Source organism: Zootoca vivipara, chromosome 13 (genome assembly GCF_965207765.1).
Source record: "Zootoca vivipara chromosome 13, rZooViv2.hap1.1, whole genome shotgun sequence".
Taxonomy (NCBI): Eukaryota; Metazoa; Chordata; class Lepidosauria; order Squamata; family Lacertidae; genus Zootoca; species Zootoca vivipara.
The window spans coordinates 18,670,401-18,692,946 of record NC_142596.1 but is presented as its reverse complement, the minus strand read 5'-3'; the positions used below and the strand labels follow the sequence as shown (position 1 = coordinate 18,692,946).

Below are 22,546 nucleotides of genomic sequence, written 5' to 3'. Positions count from 1 at the left end.
TATCTACTTGCACTGGTATGCTTTTAAACTGCTAGGTTGGCAGAAGCTGGGACAGAGCAATGGGAGCTCACCCCATCAGGCGGATTCGAACTGCTAACCTTCCGTTCAGCAAGCCCAAGAGGCTCGGTGGTTTAGACCACAGCACCACCCGCTTCCCTAGAGCAGTGATGGTGAACGTTTTAGAGACCAAGTGCCCAAACTGCAACCCAAAACCCATTTATTTATCGCAAAGTGCCAACACAGCAATTTAACCTGTATATCTCATTTTTCCTGTGTGTTTCTCATCACTTTATGACTGCTGTTGTAATAAATAATCTTTCATAAAGTTATTGCATTACATTCTTTATTAACATAAGGGTCTGGTGGCTTCTGTTTCAGTGTATCTGATGAAGTGTGCATGCACACGAAAGCTCATACCAAAATAAAAACTTAGTTGGTCTTTAAGGTGCTACTGAAGGAATTTTTTTATTCTTTATTAAATTATCTTTCCATCGATATATAATTTTATGGTATAACTCAGTGCTTTGTCCCTAAAATAATGTTTAGGGGTTCTCTCATTTTGATTCAATAAAATCACCATCGGGGAAAACAAATACAGTCCAAATCAAGAAAAATAAATACAGTGAATTTCTTCTCCAATTTAACTGACAAAATGTTTAGGGGTATGTGTCCCCCTGTGTCCCCACAGGAAAAATCACTGGTATTACTATTAAAAAAGTGGTATTATGAGCCATCAAACCTCGGAAATACACTTTTCCCAGAAGGTTCCACCATTTTGGCCACTACACTAGTGTACACTGGGGGGGGCTGTATCAAGAGCCACCCTCTCCCAATTTTTAATTGGGTATAATAATTATTGTCTGTGTGTGCACATACAAATACACACAGACAAACACAAACAAAATAAATAAATTAATTAATATTCCCCTCAAGAAAGACGGCTGCTTCATCATGCCTTTGCATCAGATGTCAAGGAAATAAACAACTATCTGACTTTTAGAAGACATCTGAACACACCTGCCAAGTCCTGGACTGCAGAATCCGGGACCAGCAGCCGTGTGACACTGGAAGTTGCATAGACGCAACTTCCGGTGTCACTTTGCCCATCTATGGGCACCAAAAATGGCTGCCGCCGACACCAGAAGTTGCGTCTACGCACTTCCGGACATGTGTAGACGTGACTTCCGGCTCCGGCCATTTTCGGTGCCCATAGATTGGCAAAGCAGGAAAAAATGGCCACCGGCAGGAGCGGAATAAGGGAGAAAAGCGGGAGATGAACTGATACGGGGGACCGCCGGGAAACGGTACGGAAAAACGGGGGTTTCCCGGGGAAAACAGGGTACTTGGTAGCTATGCATCTGAAGGCAGCCCTGTTCTGGAAGTTTTAAATGTTTGAAGTCCCCCCCCCTCCCCGGTAAGATTAACCGCTGCAGTGAATCCTTAATAGGAGACTACCCAGAATAACTCTGTACCACCTGATACCTCCAACTGTGTTCCAAGCAGCTACAAATACAGCCTCTGCTTATGTGTGGAGCAGAGCCTGGGTGTCCTTGGGATTTACCTTCACAGCCACGAGCATCTTGTCCTTGGTGGGGCTGAGGTTGTAGCACTCAGCCAGGAACACCTTCCCGAAAGCACCTTCGCCGAGCTCCCTCTTCAGAATGATGTCTCTCCTCTTAATATACTGTACATCTGTAGGCAGCAAGGGGCGGGAGGGAGGGGAACCAGGAATTAATGTTAATGCAACAAATAATTTCATTTCCACCACCCAGTAGGCTCTCATTAATTTTCATTTGCAAAAAAAAAAAAAAAGAATATGACCCTTTTGTTTCATTGTATTTGCAAAGTCTTGCCTGTTTATCTCTCACTCTCCAGCTTTGCAAAGGAGGCAGAACTTTGCTAACTACCCTCAATAGCAGGGACATCCCACCTTGTTAAGATGCCCCATCCGTTTTAAGTGCTTTGCAATTTAGAGAGAGCCAGCCCCCTTCACTGAAGGTGGCTGGACTATTGAATGTGTCTCCATTTGATTGATCATTCTTTGTTTTCAAAACTAGTCTCCCATCTTTTCTAGCTGGGGGGTGGAGGACTGCTTAGAAAGGTCAAAACCGAGTGCAAGTGAAATTCCCACTGACTAGAGCAGGATTGGGTCATTTCAGGCCCCAGTACTTTTCTTTTAGCCCTCGCTCCATCCTGCTACTGGCCTTGCTTTGCACCTGCCTTGAGGTATTTTGCCTGGGTGGTACCTGTCACTCAGCATGTGTCCTTGAATGTCTCTTTCTTGGCTAGATGGAGGAGAGAGCAGTGTGTGTGTGTGTGTGTGTGTGTGTGTGTGTGTGTGTGTGTAGAAATTAGCCAACTGTTCAAAGCTAACACCCATTGCTCCGCCCACATTTTCCTCTGGCCCAGCCCACCGCCGGCAAGTGGCCCTTGGAAGGTTTCCTGGAAGAGAATGTGGCCTTCAGACTGAACAAATCTTCCTCCTCAACCCTACACTAAATTATGAAGGGCAGGCAAGCAAAAGTTGCATCTCATCAAGTCAAGTTCTCCCATTATATTGCATCCTGACTTGTGCTTCTCAGCATGTCTGCTTGCGAATTTGTAGGTCAGGCCCCCGCAAGAAACCACCCATGAGATTATTCTTCATCCCCAGTGCTCTGTTTTATATTACAAGTGGACTGTGCCTGTCTTGGTGGCTCCTGAGATGTGAGAGAACAGAGAAAATGACAGATTACTACTGATGCTTATAAGAGCAACACGTTGCTTTTTAACATCAACTCATGCCAAAGTAACTCATCTTCATTTGGGGGGTGGGGATGGAGAGACACGGGCACTTCTTTCCTTATGAGAAAGCCAAAGGTTTGGAAACCAAACATCTTAATGGCTCTCAAACAATTAAGCCTGCTAATTAGAAGATTACGGGCTGGCATAAAAGCTACCAAGTCTAGACATCTTTTGCTTGTTTGAGGAGAGTGATGGTGCCTGTTTGCATAACCAACAGTCCTCAAAATGGCTGATGGTGCTTCAGAGAATTCGCTGTGACCTTTTCATTAATTGTTTAATGGGCAACATAAATAAATAAAAGCATGTACTGAAATTAGCAATATTAGCGATATGAAGGCACTGTGTGGTAGCCAGAATGAGGGGTAAATGAAACCTACTGGGGGAATCCTGTGTTTCTGTGCTGATCTACAGCAGAACATTTATCAAAAGTCTCCAATGTTTCCATGCGTGGGTATCTGCCCACTTTTGCAATGCAGCATAGGTTCTGTAGTTTTTATGGTATACCACAGCTCCATTTCAAACACACACACACACACACATGAATTTCAAGGAAAATTGCATTTGGTAGATCTTTTGGTCCTGGAACAGCACAGTCATCCTGTAACTAACAAGCTGCTGCCCTTGTGAATTCAAGAGTTCCTTTTCCCTTTAGAGCTAGTCTACACAAGCAGCAGATCATGTAGGAAGAGAAAAGTGCCACTACAGACTGTAAACATGGCCAAATTATTGTATTTTTGTGTGTGTAAAAAAAAAAACCCAGCAAAACAAGAAACTTTCCTGCACACTGAAGACTTTGTTGCAGGAAGGCGTGAAACTTGTGTTTCGGTATGGATTGTGTCTGCTTGCTTGAGTGCTGGAAAATCAAAGATGTGGCCATCCAACCTGAAATCTTGCATTCTACAGGAACACACTTAGCATGTGATTTTGTTATTTTGGTAGCACTTACGCCATAGGAATCTGAGCAGTTTGGTTTTTTTCCAGTCATGCTGGAGATATTATTAATGAGACAGTTTTATGAAAGCTATTTTGTTTGCAATCAATAAAGACGCAATCAAAGCTCGGTTTTGTCATCCCAGCTTCCAGCATGGCCGACTCACCTGGTTATCTCGCCGGAAATAAATAAATAAATAAAACAGGACAGCACATTATGGAGCATCCCGGAGGCTTCACTTAATCCAAAGACACACAAATGAGCAGAAATGTTTGCCATCCATCAAGATCGATCCCTCGGGGAGCGCTGACTGAGGCACAGCTGAGCCTAATGTAAACCTCTCGCTGCTGCAAACTTTTGAGTCTTCATAGGGTCCCTGGACCATAAAGAAGGCTGATCGCCAAAGAATTGATGCTTTTGAATTATGGTGCTGGAGGAGACTCTTGAGAGTCCCATGGTCTGCAAGAAGATCAAACCTATCCATTCTGAAGGAAATCAGCCCTGAGTGCTCACTGGAAGGACAGATCCTGAAGCTGAGGCTCCAATACTTTGGCCACCTCATGAGAAGAGAAGACTCCCTGGAAAAGACCCTGATGTTGGGAAAGATGGAGGGCACAAGGAGGAAGGGACGACAGAGGATGAGATGGTTGGACAGTGTTCTCGAAGCTACAAACATGAGTTTGACCAAACTGCGGGAGGCAGTGGAAGACAGAAGTGCCTGGCGTGCTATGGTCCATGGGGTCACGAAGAGTCGGACACGTCTCAATGACTAAACAACAACAACAGGGTCCCTGGCAGGTCAGTTACTGCCTACTGTGGGTGAAGGATATACCATCCTTCACCCACAGATCTCAAGGCAGTTCACAACATTTAAATACAAAATAAAAGTTCAAAATGCGTAATAAAAACCAGAACAAAACAACACTACTGGCGGAGGAAGAGGGGGGCGGGGGGAGCGCACCGCCCCTGGAACCCTGATCCCGGTGGGGTGCTATCGCGGTTACCCCCTCCCCCCCGCGCGCGCTGAGCGCCATGCCTCTGCAAACAGCGGATTGCGCCCCCAGGACAAACACCAGCCATGTCCCCGTCTGCTCTCCACCCCCGGTGCTGGAGCATGAAGCTCCGCCACAACACAAACTAATAACCCCACCCCCTCCCACAAACACATTTAAAAGGGTAAAGGATGTAAAAAATATAAAAGTCCATTCTGCTGCAAACCTAGAATGCTGCTCTAAAGGGAACCATTGCTTCATCTCGCTCAGTACTGTCTACACTGAGTGCATTTCTTCAGTTTTAATTTTTATAAATGTTATATTTGGTGCCCTTCAGTTACCCCCCCCCCTAATGCTTTTGCACCTGTCGGAAGATAGGAACAAATAGGCAAATCTGTCCATTTTGTTTTCTCATTTTTCTACTTTTGACTTCCGTCCTCAGTTCAACATCAGTTTGCATTAAAATAAATAAATAAATCACACACATCCTCATCAGCAGTGTACTGCTAATTTTTCCAATATACACATGTTTGTATGCAATACTTCCTAATGCAACACATCTCTGTTCATTATCTTCACTAATATATGCATATTATGTGTATTTTTGTGCATATTACTTGGCTGGAAAACCGCCTAGCAAAATTTGAGGTTTTGAAAGACAACTGTATTTCAGTTCTTGTATTGTTTCCGAGAGCTCAAATTAGTTAGATTCGCCCTTAAATGTGAACTGAGTCGAATCGCCTTCCCATCCCTAGTCCACCGCTTCTCTGCTAGCCCATCTTCAGCTTTCCTCGTGAATAATAAGGCTGACACCCAGTAGATTCTGTTGTGAGGGCACTTGGGAGGTTAATCTGCATAAAGCTATTTACAGTCTCCTGGCATGCACAGAATGGTGCTTGATAAACAGCTGCTGTTTGTTGTTGGAAGAAGATGTCAGGTGTTCTAAGCCTAGTTGTCTGGCTCCATTGGGTTGCGGTCAGCCTTACTAACAAGGTGTCTGCAAATTGCCCTCCCTTCCTCTGCCCCTTGTCCTCCCCAGCTCCTCCACACATCATTAATTGACACCAACAGGAGCCAACAAGATAATTCTAGGAAGGATTGGACAACAGACTGCAAGCACAGCCGGGAAGGGGAAAAAAAGAAAGTATTTAAACTCATTGTAAAAAAGGCACTGTTGCCGCACAGTCAAATACTGGAAGCTGACTTAGAAGCATAGAATCATAGAGTTGGAAGAGACCACAAGGGCCATCCAGTCCAACCACCTGCCAAGCAGGATACACCATCAAAGCATTGTTGACATATGCCTGTCAAGCCTCTGCTTAAAGACCTCCAAAGAAGGAGACTACACCACACTCCTTGGTAGCAAATTCCACTGCCGAACAGCTCTTACTGTCAGGAAGTTTAGGTGGAATCTTCTTTCTTGTAGTTTGGATCCATTGTTCTGTGTCCGCTTCTCTGGAGCAGCAGAAAACAACCTTTCTCCCTCCTCTATATGACATCCTTTTATATATTTGAACATGACTATCATATCACCCCTTAACCTTCTCTTTTCCAGGCTAAACATACCCAGCTCCGCCTAAGCCGTTCCTCATAAGGCATTGTTTCCAGGCCTTTGAGCATTTTGGTTGCCCTCTTCTGGACACGTTCCAGCTTGTCAGTATCCTTCTTGAACTGTGGTGCCCAGAACTGGACACAGTACTCCAGGTGAGGTCTGACCAGAGCAGAATAGAGTGGTACTATTACTTCCCTTGATCTAGATGCTATACTCCTATTGATGCAGCCCAGAATAGCATTGGCTTTTTTAGCTTCTGCATGTCAAGTTTGTGGTCTACCAAGACTCCTAGATCCTTTTGACTTGTACTGAGTCAAGCCATTGGTCCATCTAGCTCAGCAATGTTGACACTAAGGGTGCTGCTAGGAGTTGTAATGAGACTACTGTTCCAGCACAGAGCTACAATTCACAGAGTTCCCTAGGAAGAGGGATCCACTGGTCAATCACTCTGAGAATTGTAGACCTATGAAGGGAATGGGGTCTCCTAACAACTCTCAGCACCCTTAACAAAGTACGCTTCCCAGGTTTCTTTGGGGGAAGCTATAACACTTTAAAGTGACATGACACTGCTTTAAGTGCACAGTGTATATGCACAAAGTGTGCCATCAGAGGCCTGCAGAACCTCATTGATTGCGGAAATGATGGGTGGGGACTTTAAAGGTGAGGACCTCAAAACAGCCCAATGTAGACAGAGCATGTTGAGTGAGCACAGAATATTGGCTGACTGACTGAGGAAGAGAAACCAGTGAAACGGAGAGGAAGGGTGAAATGAAGGGCATTATTTTGTTGCAGATTCCTCTTATGAAACAAACAAGACAAATGGTGATGGTGCATAGAGTACTGGATCATGGAGAGAAGGGTTCAAATCCCCATTCAGCTATTAGGCTCCCTGTCTCTCTCTTGCTAACCTACTTCACAGGGTTGTGGCGAGGATAAAATAAGGAGGAAGTGAACCATGTGCACTATCTTGAACACCTTGGGGGAAAATATGGGAAATAAATAATATTTAAATTTAATTAAAATAAGCAATCAAGAGCCCATGAAGGAATCTTATACAACAACCACCTAGACCACTAGGGTGAATTATTGGTTCCTGTTCTCCTAGTTCTCTTGTAGTGAGATTTTCAATGTAAGCATATTAAATATTATGCCCCTCCCCTGTACAATCTGAAATAGTATGGCTCATTCTACCATCAAAAAGCTCTTCCACTGCATTCAGCTGCATATGTAAAGCATGTTTTTGGAAGGGGTGATAAATTGCCTTGTAAGTTGGAAACAGGCACAAAAGCACCTGGACTTTCAGTGCCAGCTTAATCCCACCAAAGTGAAACAGCTCAATTTCTTCTTGTAATGCTTGTAAAAGATGCACCATTTTTGGCAAGCCTTTGCCAAGTGGAATCCCCTAAGCTATGGAGAAGGTATCTATAGCTGCCTTAGAACAGAATTGCATGCTCAGCAGAATCATCTGGAGCAGCTCTAGTCATACTGTACCACTCCAGATACAGGGGAATCACACTGCTTATAGAACAGGGATGGGGAACTTGTGACCCACCCATCATTGTCGGACTCCAACTCCCATCAGCCTCATGTAGTATATGCAACAGCCAGGAATGATGGGATCTGGAGTTCTACATCTGGTGACCACAGGTTCCCCATCCTTGTCTGTTATAGAAAGCCAGCTGTGACCTCCTTTGAAGTTGGCACCAACTCTTTATCATCCTCATGGTCAAGTGCAAGATGTCTGAGGATGCCAAGAATAAAGTTGTGCAGATCATCATAAGCCCACTTACAAACATTTCCAGGAAGGGCTGGAAAGATTCCTGTCCGAAATCCCAGCCAGAGTAGACAATACCGATCTAGATGGACCAGTTTCATAAGGCAGCCATGTTCTTACTTTGACATTGCTTCTTGAAGAACCCCATGTCCCATCACAGCTGTTGATGTCCTTGTCAAGGGCATTGTTGTACAAGTGAATTTTAATGCTCCTTCCTAACCAACATCCTTCCTGCCTTTGAAGCCATTTCTGATGATCCCAAGGAAGGGAGGTGGGGAAGGGGAAAACATCTTCCTGACCACAGTGATCTACTCCCGGAGGCACCAAAGTCAAACTTTAGCCCACAGAAAAGGCAGACAGGTGTATGAAATTGCCCTTCCCAAGCCTGACTGCAATTAACTACTATCACCCTCAAAATGGACAGCCACACAAATCACTTTCTCTAGCTAATGGCTTGGGCTGTTTATCCTTCCTGAATTAAAATTGATTTGCATCAGGTTCACACAATTTATTTTCACTCTCAGGAACAGTCACCTGCTCTGTTAATTCACTCCATGCCCTATGATTCCTATTCCCTTGCTAATACGCATTTTGTTGAGCGACAAGACCCCAGTAAATAACTCGAGGGAGAAAATAAACTTCTTTCAAACTGGTTTTCTCAACACCCCGATACAGATCAATATTATTTTGACCATTGTTATTAGAAGACCCACCTCCATCAGATCCTTCTTCCCTTTCTTGTATTTCACTTCACATCTTCATGCTAGTCTTGTGTAGAAAAAAAAAGAACAAAAAAACCACAGGGACAATATCCACTAACATTGATTTCTCAGCCCATGCAATGGATTTATATGGAAAATCCATATAAAATGGACTCCGTTCCTTTGTGCTCCTCTATTTTGGTGCAATTTAGACTTGTGATGTTTCCTCACAGCCAGACTACATCTTGGGTTTTGTAGTCCTCAAAGGAAAACAGATGCTTATATGCTCCACTGAAACAAACATAATCTCTCACAAATGGCTCTTGCCTCAATACAATTGGACTTATAGTCAGTCTCAGTAAGATTATAAAAATATGACAAGGCTTGAGGTGAAAAGTTTAACATATGAAGGAGATACATGCACCATAAAAATAAATAATGCTCATTAATGTAAGTGTGGATTAGGGTGATGACTTTTTCATTTCTTTTCTCAGAAATTATTTCCTGTAGCACAAATGGATGAACTTTTGCCGATTAATGACTAAAATGAGGTATATTCCATTGAAATATTTAAAAAGGTCACACACAAACCGTTTTTAATTTTTTTGTATGCCGTTTTACCATTTCATAAAATTGTATTAACAATTCTATATATATTTCATATCAAATTTGGACACAACACCACATTCCACAATGGGGAGTGTTCTTAGCGTCCACCGTGGCCAATGGTCAGGGATGATGGAAATTATGGTCTGGGAACATCTGGAGGGCCAAATGTTTCTCCGTCTGGCCCGCAACATTTCCAGAGCCAAATGGATCAAGTCTGCAACTTTCCACTAAATTTCCCTTTTTATGACTCTTGGAAATAGGTCTGAATCATGAAGATTTTTTTTTGTTTAATCCATTTGACAAGGGGGAAATGCACAAGGAGCTGTTTCCAAAGGCCCATTAATTACAAAGCTGTGGTGTTCCAAACTGTAAGTTACGAATAGAATCTGTGAATGATACAGACAAAAATAAAACACTACACATTCAACACAGCTACAGCAGAAAGATATTTATGCTAGCACCTCAAGAGTCAGTGGGAAATAATGGATGGAGTTTTGGCCTGGAGAAAGTGTAGAAATAAAGAATGGAAAAATGAAAAAAAATCATTTTTGTCATGAGAAGCTTGCTTTTCATATGCAGGGATTTTTATTTTAAAGGAGAGGAGGCAAATTTAAAAATGGGGGAGGAATATGGTTTACTTTATGTTCATGTTTTAATTCCAGTTGCTGGAAATGGCAGGAGGGGAGGGTGCTGTTTAAGGTCCTGCTCATGGGCTTCTTGTGAGAACAGGATGCTAGACTAGACGGGCCATTCACCCGATCCAACAGGGTTCTGCTTAAGTTCTTATGAATGGGTAAGAATTTGAGAATAAGGCTAGCGATGGTTGCAAATCATGTTTGCTATGGTTACTTCCACTGTCAAGGGCAGTAGGCCACTGTATGCCAGTTCCTGGGAATCACAGGTGAGATTCTTAGAGATGATTCTGTCAACTGATTTGGGTCCTGACCCTGGCATCCAACTAGGCTAAGGATCCACCCCCAGTGCCTCATCCTACAACAAGTTGTGATGATTGCTATGAGGTAGGAAAAGCCTTCAAATAGACCCAACTCACCTGGAGGCAAATTCTTGCCTGGCCCCAAATATGGCAGCCAAAGACTTCCATAGTGAGGTCTTACAGAGGGCCTTCAAGCAGTCCAACACATAGAGCATCAAGTGGGGAGTCCAAGCTCCGACTGACAGCAGTGCCTGGGCATGGCTTTCTTATTTGCCCAGGGAGAGGACCAGAGCAAGAAGAGTTTGAACTTTATATCCCGCCTTTCACTCCCCTTAAGGATTCTCAAAGCAGCTAGTAATCTCCTTTCCCTTCCTCCCTCACAACAAACACTCTGTGAGGTGAGTGAAGCTGAAAGACTTCAGAGAAGCGTGACTAGCCCAAGGTCACCCAGCAGCTGCATGTGGAGGAGCAGGGAAGCGAACCCGGTTCACCAGATTATGAATCCATCGCTCTTAATCACCGTACCACGCTGGCTTCCCTAGGAAAGCTAGGGAGATGACATCTTCCCTCTAATCTGCACCCCAGGCTCTTAAGAGTCATAGAATTGTAGACTTGGAAGGGACCATGTGGGTCACCTTGTCCGCCCCCCTGCAATGTAGGAATCTCAACTAAATCATGCGTGACAAATGGTCATCCAACTAATTGCAGGCAGTGTGGCAGGTGGAGGAGGAAATGATGTCCTCCCCTGGCTGCCCCAAAGCTGAATGGGTATCTGCTGCTGTGACTCATGCTAAAGCACAACTACTATGGCCATTTTGCCCCTTCTTGCAACCGTGCATTTATTAGTTCTTCCAAACTTTTCCTTTAGAATGCTTTCCTTCTTCCTGTTCTTCCTTGCCTGCTTTAAAGTTGCCTTCTTTTATATCCTGTCCTACAGCACATTGATCTCCCGAGTCGATCTGAAACTCTTCCTGGCAGGGGCGCCTGCTTTTATGTGCTTCTAAAGCCACACTCACACCTACTGTGCTTTATGAATAATGACAATGGGTGAGCGCATAATGCAAAACTGAGAATAATTAATTCAAGAAGAAGAGGGTGATTTTCTTTTTCTTTTTCTTCTTTTTACAGCTTCTTCTCTTCTCCCAGAACCTCCGCCCTCTCTCCCAATCTTTCTGTTCACAAGTTGTCCATGGAAATATACATGAAATCATCTTATTTATTCATTATTCAAAATTATTCACTAATCTCTTCTTTGAATGATTGTAACAATAAACGTTACGTCGGCTGAGCCCCCCTGCAACTATTAACATCAAATGCAAAATTCACAAATCTGCGAGGCAACTTGTAATTAAGATACATAACTAACTGCTGCTGAATGAATTTCAAAACTATACAGATGACTGCAAGTTATTAGCAATTCATACACTGGCTGCCCAGCTCTTCTGATGACTGACATGAAATGCTTCAGCAGACAAAGGCAGGAGAATCACGCAGGCCCGATTAGAAACTCATGCAGCTAACATGCAGGCTAAACATTCTCTTTGAATGATGTTTTAAATCCACGAGCCGGATCCAAAACCCATTATGGGGAACTTAAAAGGGTGCAATCCCCAGGCCAATTTCAATCGCTCAAGCCAACTGCAAGATCTGCTGTTCAAATTAAAACTTGATTCAGTTCTGGATTTCATCCCTTCTTAAAATGTTTTTGGAACCAAGGTGGTTTGTGGCATGCGTATGTGAGAGTGCAACTTGTTTAGTGTCTCCCCGGAAATCTTCATAAGGCTGAAGAATGATGCTTAATCTCATACCCTGTGACATTTCTCCAATGAAAATAGGGACGTCCTATTCAATGATGATGATGATGATGATGATGATTATGATGATTTTATTATTTACTAGTATCTTGAAGCCCGTTAAATTAACGGGTGCTAGAACATGCAATTCCCCCCTCTCTCCCCCTCCCTTCTTTTCTCCACCCACACGTGCCAGGACTCTCCTGGGCTGCCACCGGCGCTGCTCCTCTGTCGCTGCTCCTCCTCCTCCTCCTCCTCCTCCTCCTCCTCCTCCTCCTCCTCCTCCTCCTCCTCCTCCGCTGCTGTGGTCCATGCCTAGGCAGGGGAGGGGGGAAGGTAGGGGCCCTCTTTCCTTCCTGCCCTCCCCCTGGGCTCGAGCCTGCTTTTGCGAAGGGTTAGCAGGGAAGAATGAGCAGCATCCCTCCGCTGCCACTGGCTTCTTGCTGAACGCAGTGGAGGCACGGGGTAGCAGAGGAGATGCTTCACGGAGCAGGGAAAGAGGGGCGGGCGGCGGGCGGCGGGCGGCGGGCGGCTGCCACCCGCCCCTCCTTCCCTGCTCCCTGTCAAACATCTCCTCCCCCCGGGCTTCTCTTCCTTCCCCCCCATGCGCTGTCCCCGCTTCTGTCTGCCTCTGACCCTGCACCGCGAGGGAAATGGTAGGCAGAGGGGTGGGGGGAGAGAGAGAGTGCGTGTGCGTGACGCCCACTTGCTGCTGGTCGTCGGGGGGAGCGTAGGAGAGAAAAAAAGGAGGAAAAGCAGCCTCCTTCTCCTCGCCTTTCCCAACCCACCCAGAGCTGAGCCTGCCACACGCCGGGTGGGGGGAGGGGTTGGGATGGGGCGATGGGGTGGGGGTGGGGAACGGCGGCAGCGGGGACACGAATGCCGAGGCGGCGGGGGGAACGCGCGCTCGCGTCTCAGTCCCTCACGGTCCCTTCCCCTCTTCCCCTCGCGCCATTAATCGGGAGGCGAGGCGCGGAACGGCAGTTTGGAGGGGAAGCTGTTGAGGGAGAGAGAGCCGCATTCCGCCCCCCCCCCCGGCTCTGTGTGCGTTCAGTCTCTGCGTCCAATCCCTGTGTCCGTGGGGCACATGCTCAGTAGCGCGGAAAACGGGACACACGGAATCTGGATGCAGAGACACAGGGACTTTATTATATAGGATACCTTGCCCATCTGATTGGGTTGCCCCAGCCACTCTGGGCTGCTTCCAACATATATAAAAACATTATAAAACATTAAACATTTTTTTTTTAAAAAAAACCTTCTCTATATAGGGCTGCCTTCAGATGTCTTCGAAAGGTTGTATAGTTAAATATCTCCTTGGCTTGGTGGGTTGCAACATTCCACACCCTCCAACATTTTTCCAATGAAAATAGGGATATCCTAAGGAAAAAGAAGGACATTCCTGGAACAAATCAGAAACTAAGACAGCTTCTGTAAATCTGGGGGTGTCCCTGGAAAATAGGGATGCTTGGAGGTCTGTAATCTTTATATTGTTGAGTGCGCTTCAATTTCCAAGCAGCAACAGACTCCAGGAGTGGTTACACTTACACAGAGTTTGGCTTCCTTGGAGTGAAGATTACTGGAGACTGTGGTGTCTTTTGGATCACATATATACAACCTGATAATAGGATGGAGCGGCTCAATTTAGGAAGTGCAAAGATTCACCTTTATATGCAATCTGAACTGACTTTCTCCAGCTTCCCTAGAGCTCATCCAGACTTCCTTTTCATGCCATGTTTCTAGGCACAGGTCCAGGCTGTGTTGGAGAATTTTGTTTGTTTGTTGTCCAGGCGCTTTCCCTGGGAAAACCCACATTTTACTGCTGAATTGGAGCAAATAACAGTTGGGTTTTCTGTGGGTTGCTGTTTGCTCCTATTCAACGGAGCCTCTAGAGGCCTTCTTAGGCAGCCAGAGGGAAAAGGAATAACTCACACAGGATTCCCTTTCATCTTTCACTCCGGTTTCTCTTTCTCCCTCTCAACTCATAGCTCCATTCCCCCCAGTCACACCCACTATCGGCCTTTACTATGCTGCATTTCAGACACCTTGCTAAGGAACAAGCTTTTACCTCTCTGCTTGCTGTTGCTCACAAGAAGTCCCCATCCATCCATCAAGGACAGGGGTAGTGAAGATCATGCCCTTGTATACCACATGGCTCAGATACATGTCTTGTATCCACCAGGTCTCATTTGTTTAGAAGTGTGGGAGCAATTTTACGGAACTCCCTTTCAGCTGAGATCAGACGGTGCTCCTTCCTACTGAACGTCTGGTGCCTACTGAATACTTTTCAATTCCAGCTGCCATTTTAATTGATGGTTGACTTTATAGTTTTAATTGGTGGTGGTGGTTGTAGTTGTTGTTTTGCATTGTATCTTTGTAAACCCCTTAGGAACTATTGTAGTCAAGCTGTATATAAATTGTTTTAAATAAACAAACTTCCACCAACCCCACCAGCATGGTTACTGGCCAGAGATGATGGGAGTTGTATAGACCAAAAAATATATGGAGAAAATCATATTGGCTACCCTTCTGGAGTGTCTGAGGCTCTGAGCCTAACTATATGTATCTATCTGCTTAATTTCATGCAGGAGTCTCTCCCCCAGTCATCTAGAGAGAGAGCGAATGTGTACACATGAGCATTTACACTGGCTTTAGTGCCCTGCCACTGCTGCTCTTTGAGGCGCTGTGGTCTAAAACACAGAGCCTAGAGCTTGCTGATCAGAAGGTCGGTGGTTCAAATCCCCGTGGTGGGGTGAGCTCCCATTGCTCGGTCCCTGCTCCTGCCAACCTAGCAGTTCGAAAGCACATCACAGTGCAAGTAGATAAATAGGTACCGCTCCGGCAGGAAGGTAAACGGCGTTTCCGTGTGCTGCTCTGGTTCGCCAGAAGTGGCTTAGTCATGCTGGCCACATGACCTGGAAGCTGTACGCCGGCTCCCTCGGCCAGTAAAGCGAGATGAGCGCTGCAACCCCAGAGTTTGTCACGACTGGACCTAATGGTCAGGGGTTCCTTGACATTAGCCACAATCTGTATCTATCCTGTAATTCATTCAGAAGCACTGTGGCTTAATGCATTTCCCCTCCAACCATCTTCCAGCACAATTTGAAAATAGAGACTACATTAATTTGACAGTTCAGTGGAGGTGTGCAGATTTTGAGACAGCCACTGCACATGCGCAGATGGCAGCATGTGTGTGGGTGACAGCTCCACAAAGAGGGTTGAGGGCAGGCGTGGAGAAACCAAACAGGTAAGGTGCACAGAGTAAAGACATCCCCACCCTCCCTCTGGTGTATACAGAAATGTGTGAATGTGACTTGAAATGCAGCAGGGGAGAGGGTGTTTGGAAGCTTGGCAGAAAGATCTGGAGAGCCATGGACGTAGCCAGGATTTATGTTGGGGGGAGCAGGCTTCATGTTGGAGGGGGGGTAGAAGCTCAGTTAAGGATCTTTTATTGATTTACTTGATGGGGGGCAGCTGCCCCCCGCTTCCCTCTTAGCTACACCCAGTGCTGGATTTACGTATAAGCTAAAGAAACTATAGCTTAGGGCCACACCTACATACAGCCACAGTGTTTTGTGTTGTATAGGCTCCTATGATGTAAGTACTGGGCCCCGCCTGCTAGCCTGCTCCCTAAAATATCACTGGTTTGCTCATTTCGATATATAGGGTGCCTACATTCTGCATGTGCAAATGGCTTTAGATACCTATTAGGTCAATAAATTACCATATAGCATATATTCAACACAAAAAAAGTGGCAATTTGTTGTTGACAAAGGACAGCTGGACATATAAAGGGCCCCATTACCATCAGCAGCTTAGGGCCTCATCAAACCTAAATCCGGCCCTGGCTACGCCCATGTGGAGAGCTACATTGGGCTCCCAGACCTGAGGTTTCCCTTCCTTCTGTTAAGGGCTAGATTCCTTACTCTCCCTTGTCCAGTCGCTGGACTCTAAAAGCAGCACCAGGGAGCCTTGCAAACACAGCTGCCATGGAAGGGGATATTTTCCTCAGCCTTGCTGTCATGATCCAAGCCCTATTGGAAAATAGAGGGGGCAAAGGTGGAGTGTGGACAGGGTGTTTGGGGAGTTATTATTTGGCAGGGATGGGAAGAAAAGGAAATGAGAGAAGGCAAACTTTCTAGTGAGTATATTTTATTTTCCACCAGCCAGCGCCCCCCCCCCTTCCCGTCCCTCCCCGAATCCCAGGCTGCCAGAGCACTTCAGCTGCAACATTAATTCAATACCACACATTTAATTACACATTATTTGGAAGCAAATGTATTTGAGTGGAGGAAAGGAGTCTTTGGAGAGCGTCTGCTCCCACCCCAGCCCAGCCTCGTGTGCCTGGCAGGAGCAATGGCGGTTGTTTGAGGGGGGGGGAGCTCCAAAGTGGAGCCAGAGAGAAAGCTGGTTTGTTTTACCTCATCTGCAATTGCCATTCCATTCATTCCCCCCAGAAGGGAAGTTTAAAAAAATACAAGAGAGAGAGAGATTTACAGTTGCATTTCACAGGAAACTCTGTAGGCTGAGGCTTGATTCCCCCCCAGCCAGTTCTTAATTTTCTCATCCCCTAAAACCCATCTCCCATTTTCTCCTCCCTCTTGATTGCTAAGTTAGATAGATTCTGATTCCATTTGTGATCTTACTCTCCCCCCCAATCTCTCTCTCTTTCTCTCTCTTGGATTGAGAAGTGACTTGAGTGGAAGAGTGCAGAAGGTTGGGGTCCTCGCTGAGCCCTGCCTGGTAGTCAGATTTCAGACTTCAGCACTCTAACAATATAGTAATCAGACACTTTGTGGCATCCTATCGCTGAGATGGATAATCCCGATAATGCCTGCAGCCGAAAGGTTTGAGAGCTTTTAAGCAGCAGGCTCAAAGCTCTTAAGGGCCAGCCCTCTCTCTATTCAATGCCTCCCGTCTCATTTAGACGCATTTGCAGAATCTTGGCCTTGGGCATGGTAGGATTCAGGTTAAATCGGCACAGAATATTTTTGTTCTGACACAGAGTGCATTAGAGCTCATGGAGAGCTCAGCTGGATCAGACCATACATCTATCAGCTCCCACGTCCTGTTTCCTGCTGTGTCCAAAGACAGACGCAGCCAGGAAATGAAGCACAATCAAGGACTTTGGGAGGCAATTGCCCTGACTTGCTTCTGTCCCCACCACCCAGTATTGAGTGGCATACCGCTTTTGAATCTGAGGGATCTGTTTAGCTCTCATACCCTAACAGCTATTGTTAGATGTAATGAGCCATTGACAGGTGACTGGAGTCTTTAGCCCTCTCTGGCTTCATCATGGCTGAGCACAAAACACAGTCAGGGGGGAAATCAGCTGGCAGATAAAGACTCAGCCAAACAGTGATAGGAGGAGGGGCAGCTGCCAAACCCAGGAAGATCAACAGCCTGCAAAAGCCTTAGCACCCCAGCGAAGGAAATCTAAATGAAAGAGATATGTAACGGGGATGGGGAGTCAGGCAGAGACCGCGGGCACATTCAGATATGGGGGGTATTGCATTAGTTTTCCTGATTATAATGCGAGCATTCCTTTCACACTGCAGGACCTGTTCTGTTATGGAACTGTGGCGTTTTGACTGATAGACTGGCAACTGATGCTAAATTTCATTTGCACCTGACGTTCACAGTGAACATCACAGGATGACGTCACTATTCCCCCACCCGTCACACACCTACATGCTTCTCTTGCCCCATGAAAATGGCAGGAAAGAACTGTAGGCCCCATGTTTTACTCCCACAATTTGCCAGGCTGCAAACAAATTTCTTCTGGAATTACGTAACATGGAAATGAGAGCGAAAATGGAAATGAGAATGCTTTATTCTACTAGATTTCTGGAAGCGGCTTTCACACCGTCTGAAAGCTCAAATATAATATGGAAATAACCATCAGAGAAATGAGAGGGAAATGGAAATAGACCATTGTGTGACTGCTGCCTGGGAGTGATAGAACTGCACCTCCAGTGGAAGGAGCGGGGCGGGGAGAGAATAAGAGACAAAGTAAACTTTGGGGACTGCATAATTATTTGGCCAAATAATACTATTTGTAGAGGAGGGAGAATAATAATAATATTGTAGAGGAGGGAGAAAGGTTGTTTTCTGCTGCTCCAGAGAAGCGGACACGGAGCAATGGATTCAAACTACAAGAAAGAAGATTCCACCTAAACATTAGGAAGAACTTCCTGACAGTAAGAGCTGTTCGGCAGTGGAATTTTGCTACCAAGGAGTGTGGTGAAGTCTCCTTCTTTGGAGGTCTTTAAGCAGAGGCTGGACAGGCATATGTCAAGAATGCTTTGATGGTGTTTCCTGCTTGGCAGGGGGTTGGACTGGGTGGCCCTTGTGGTCTCTTCCAACTCTATGATTCTATGATTCTACTATTCAAAATTTAAGTTCCTGATGAGAAGGGACTCATCCTGCCAAGATTACAGCCTCACCAGATCACTTCTAAATCTCAGACGCAGACTTGGGGATCTGAAGGCACTTCAGCTGCTGAAAGTTGCCAGATCTTTCTGAACCAGAATATGTACTGTAATGTTAGGCTCATCCTCCATAAATGCATGTAATCCCATTTTAAAGCCACTTGCACCAGTGACCATTGCCACATCTTTATTTTTATTTTTTGTTATATTAAAAATATCTAGACCACCGTTCATTCATTTTCTTGTGTTCATGTCTTGCCTTTCTCCCACCGACATCATCACTGCAATTATTTATCTATTTTTTGTTTAACAGGATTGACACACCATTTCTGCATCTGGTTAGCAAATCCCTTTTCCTGGTTAGTTTTCTGGATGGAAATTTGTGTGCATGGTGTACAAGTGATGAGGAAAAGTAAGGGAAGGAATCAATAAAAGGGGCAGGTTTGGGGGCAAAGGGTGGGCCTGATGCCCCCGAAGCTGTTATTTACTGAATTCATGTACAACACTGGAAAGTTTCAAATTATGTGGGGTACCTATATATATGGTGGTGATAAGGAATGGGCTGCCTCTAGCTGGCCATTATAAGAACAGCTGGTTAAGAATCAGTGCCTGAGTTTGATTCTGTCCCTATCCCTTTTCCTGTGTTTGTGTGTGTTTGGATTTTAAGCCTGTGAGAAGGGACTGTCTTGTTTTAATTGATTGTATGTAATTGTTTTAATTGATTATTTGGCAGCCTTTTTTGCTGATGAGTGGGGCACATATATTCTAAATAAACTAATAACTGAGAACTGACAATTGTTTGCATGCCAAAAATAAAATAAAATAATCAATGAATAAAATGCTACTAGCCAAGCAAATGAACAAACCTGTGTTGCCCTGTTAATCTGGGTTGCCTTTTAAGTTGTTTAACAAGGCTTTCAATAGATTTAATTATAGCCCTGCTTCAAATGTCTGAGGCTGCAATCCTCTGCCCATTTATCTGTGAATTGTACCTCTATACCAGGCATGTCCAACTCCCAAGAGACTGCGATCTACTCCCACTGGCAGTGATCTACCCATTGGATTGACCAAAGGATGAGCTTTTTTGGGGGGGAGACCCAAATTTATTGAGGTTTTTCTGTGGAGGCTTCAGCAAAGATGTTGAGGGTTTTTTTGGAGGGGGTCGATCTGAATCACACAATCAACCAGGATCGACCAGGAACACACCGCGATCGGTCAGTAGATCACGATCAACCGGCTGGACATGCCTGCTCTATGCAATTGACTTCTGAGTAGGCAAATGCAGGATCACACCAGAAAAAGAACAGAAGGTGAACAATGAGACGTGAAAAAACTCTGGGTTAGAACTTGAACTGTATGTGAGGGAGGGGGAAACCACTCAAACAAGTGGTTTTACAGTCAAAAGTCTATTTTCCCTGATCATTATAAATGGTGGTGGTGGTGGGGATAGTCTCTCTGAAATTAAACATGGCTGCATAGCTCTGTCTGAAATGGGAATAAAATTCAAGCTCTCTCTCTCTCTCTCTCTCTCTCTCTCTCACTCTCTCACTCTCTCTCTCAACAGCTAAGAATACTGGCTAATTAAATTTTCAAAAGCTTGTTTTATTTTCAGAGCTCCCTCCACAAGCTCTGGTTTCTATCGGATATTGAAGTGCCAAAAATACCATGAGAAAAAGTTGATCTCTTGCAAGTTTTGGCCTGGTCGAGAGCAGGAAGTGGTTTAAAGTGGAGACCGAGAACCTGTTCTCTGGTCCAAACCAGTCCCTGAGCAGTTTGCTACAATGACGATAGCAGGGGTCGGCCCCCAGTGGACTCTCCCCTGCATTCTTTTTCCTACAGTTAAAGCTGCCTTTATCAGCTTGCCCATCTCCTTCACCCTTCCTTTTCCCCTGTTGAGTAGCAAAGGAGGACCTGTGTTGACCGCCATCGTGCAGCCAGGCTCGTGGAATGAGAAGACTCTGGAAGTAAAACCATACAGTGTTGAAACCGGAGGTTCTGAAAGATGCTTCTCAGTTTATGTTTCCGATTTATTGCCACGTTTCCGCCTAATTTAGCTAATTTCCATCTTCCGTTTCTCTTCCCTTGAAGCCCACACCAGTCTTGCTCTACTCCCAAAGCAACCTCTTCTTATTTACAGCTGGAATTGCTCTCTATCCCCTGGCTTGACAAGGTATTACTTAAGACTAATGCTTTCCTAATGCCCCAACTGGGCCTTTTTCCTCCTCTCCCTCCGTCTCAAGTTCTCGCAACTCCCCCCTCCCTCCGTGTCATCCACATACCCTCCACCCTTTCATCTCTCCAACATTTCTGACCGAAGAAAGCCCCCAAAGACTGAGTAACGTGAGAAAACTCCTCCAACCCCTTCAACACCGGGGTTCTAAAATTACCGTGGTTTGGCTGCTTTGGTGACAGTTATTATTCCTGCAAATTGTAGCAGGAAGGACAGAAAGAGGGGAAGAAATTACAAAGGAATGAGTGGATCAGATGAGGTTAGCAGCTGCTCCCCATTAGGCAGGATTGATGCTGCTTCATGAATGGATTTAGGTACTTGTGTGATTAGGGATGGAAGGATACATAGTCCCTGCTTGTTTCCCAGTCAACTGCTCCATGCAGTGCATGTTTCTGGTGGAAGACCTCTGGTTACCTCACCTCAAAAAGCCTTTCACAGAGCTGGAAAAGGTTTGGTGTGGTGGCTAGAGCATCAGATCTAGGAGACCAGGGCTCATGAAGCTCACAGGGTGACCTTGGACTAGTCACTGCCTCTCAGCGCAAACTACACCACAGAGTTGTTCTGGAAATTAAATGAGGAGGGGGATTATCATGTAGGCCACCCCAAAGCTTATTGAAGAAAAAGGTGGGTTATAATTGCAATAAATCAACAAGGCAATCACAAAAATCCAAGGGTTTGGAGCAACACCTCTATGAGACGAGGTAGCAACATTTGGGACCTTTTTAGTTTAGGGCAGGCATCCCCAAACTTCGGCCCTCCAGATGTTTTGGACTACAATTCCCATCATCCTTGACCACTGGTCCTCTTAGCTAGGGACCATGGGAGTTGTAGGCCAAGACATCTGGAGGATGCCTGGTTTGGGGGGAGAAAAGGAGAGCAAAGTGGGATAAGACAGAGATGTATAAGATTATGCTTAATGTGCAGAAAATAGAAGTTTTCTCTCTCCCTCTTTCTCCTGTTACTAGAACTTGGAGCCATTGAATGAAGCTGATCGTAGGAAGATTGAGGACAGACAAAAGAAAGTATTTTACGCAGTCATGGTTAAAGAATGGAATGTTCTCCCACAAGATCTGGCTGTTAACCAAAAGGTTGGTGGTTCAAGCCCACCCAGGGACAGCTGTGGGCAGGATTCCTGCATTGTAGGGAGTTAGACTAGATGAGCCTTTGGGTCCCTTCCAACTCTACAATTCTATGATTCTATGAAGGTGTAATGATGGCTTCCACCTTGGATGGTTCCAACAGAGGAATAGACAAATGAATGGAGGTTCAGGCTATCAGGGGCTACCAGCCACAATGTCTGTGTTCCACTGTCAGATGCATTTACTGTCAGTGCAATTTACTCCACCTGCTATGGGGAGTGCTCTTGCCCTCAGAACTTGCTTGGAGGCTCCCCATAGGCAACTGGTTGGCCACTGTGAGAACAGGATGCTGGACTAGATGGGACTAAACTGTAAGGTTAAGTGTGCACACAACCGGAGCAAATCACAGGGTCCTTCTATTCCCTTTTCAAATGGGTCCTGTAGTTCTTATTCCTGTAGGTATTGAATAATGAATGTTCTTCTTGCTGTTTCTTGACTGCCTTAGTATTGCTTCTGCTGCTGGCTTTGCTTACATTTCCATTTGTAATTGATTTTGAATGTGTGCATTTGACACGTCTATTGTTTCCTGTTTTGAGCGCACTTTTGGATAGGGAAGAGGGATAACAACAGTTCGGTCTTGGTGTTCGGTGCAAGCAGTTATCGTTGCATGAGGCAGGAAGGTGAGGCTAAGCATTTTTCACTCTGTGCCCACATCCACCCTTTCTCAGTGATGACG

At 45.3% G+C, this 22,546-nt stretch overlaps 1 protein-coding gene across 3 annotated transcripts in view; it reads right to left on the bottom strand.

Annotated features, from left to right (window-relative positions):
* The window catches only part of NTRK3 (neurotrophic receptor tyrosine kinase 3), a 406,625-nt gene that overhangs the window by 67,965 nt on the left and 316,114 nt on the right, over window positions 1-22,546 (bottom strand). For all 3 annotated transcript variants that reach the window (XM_035131834.3, XM_060282684.2, XM_060282685.2), the window contains exon 13: window positions 1,562-1,692. In XM_035131834.3, coding sequence (XP_034987725.2) covers window positions 1,562-1,692 — 131 coding nt within the window. The remainder of the gene's footprint in view (window positions 1-1,561; window positions 1,693-22,546) is intronic.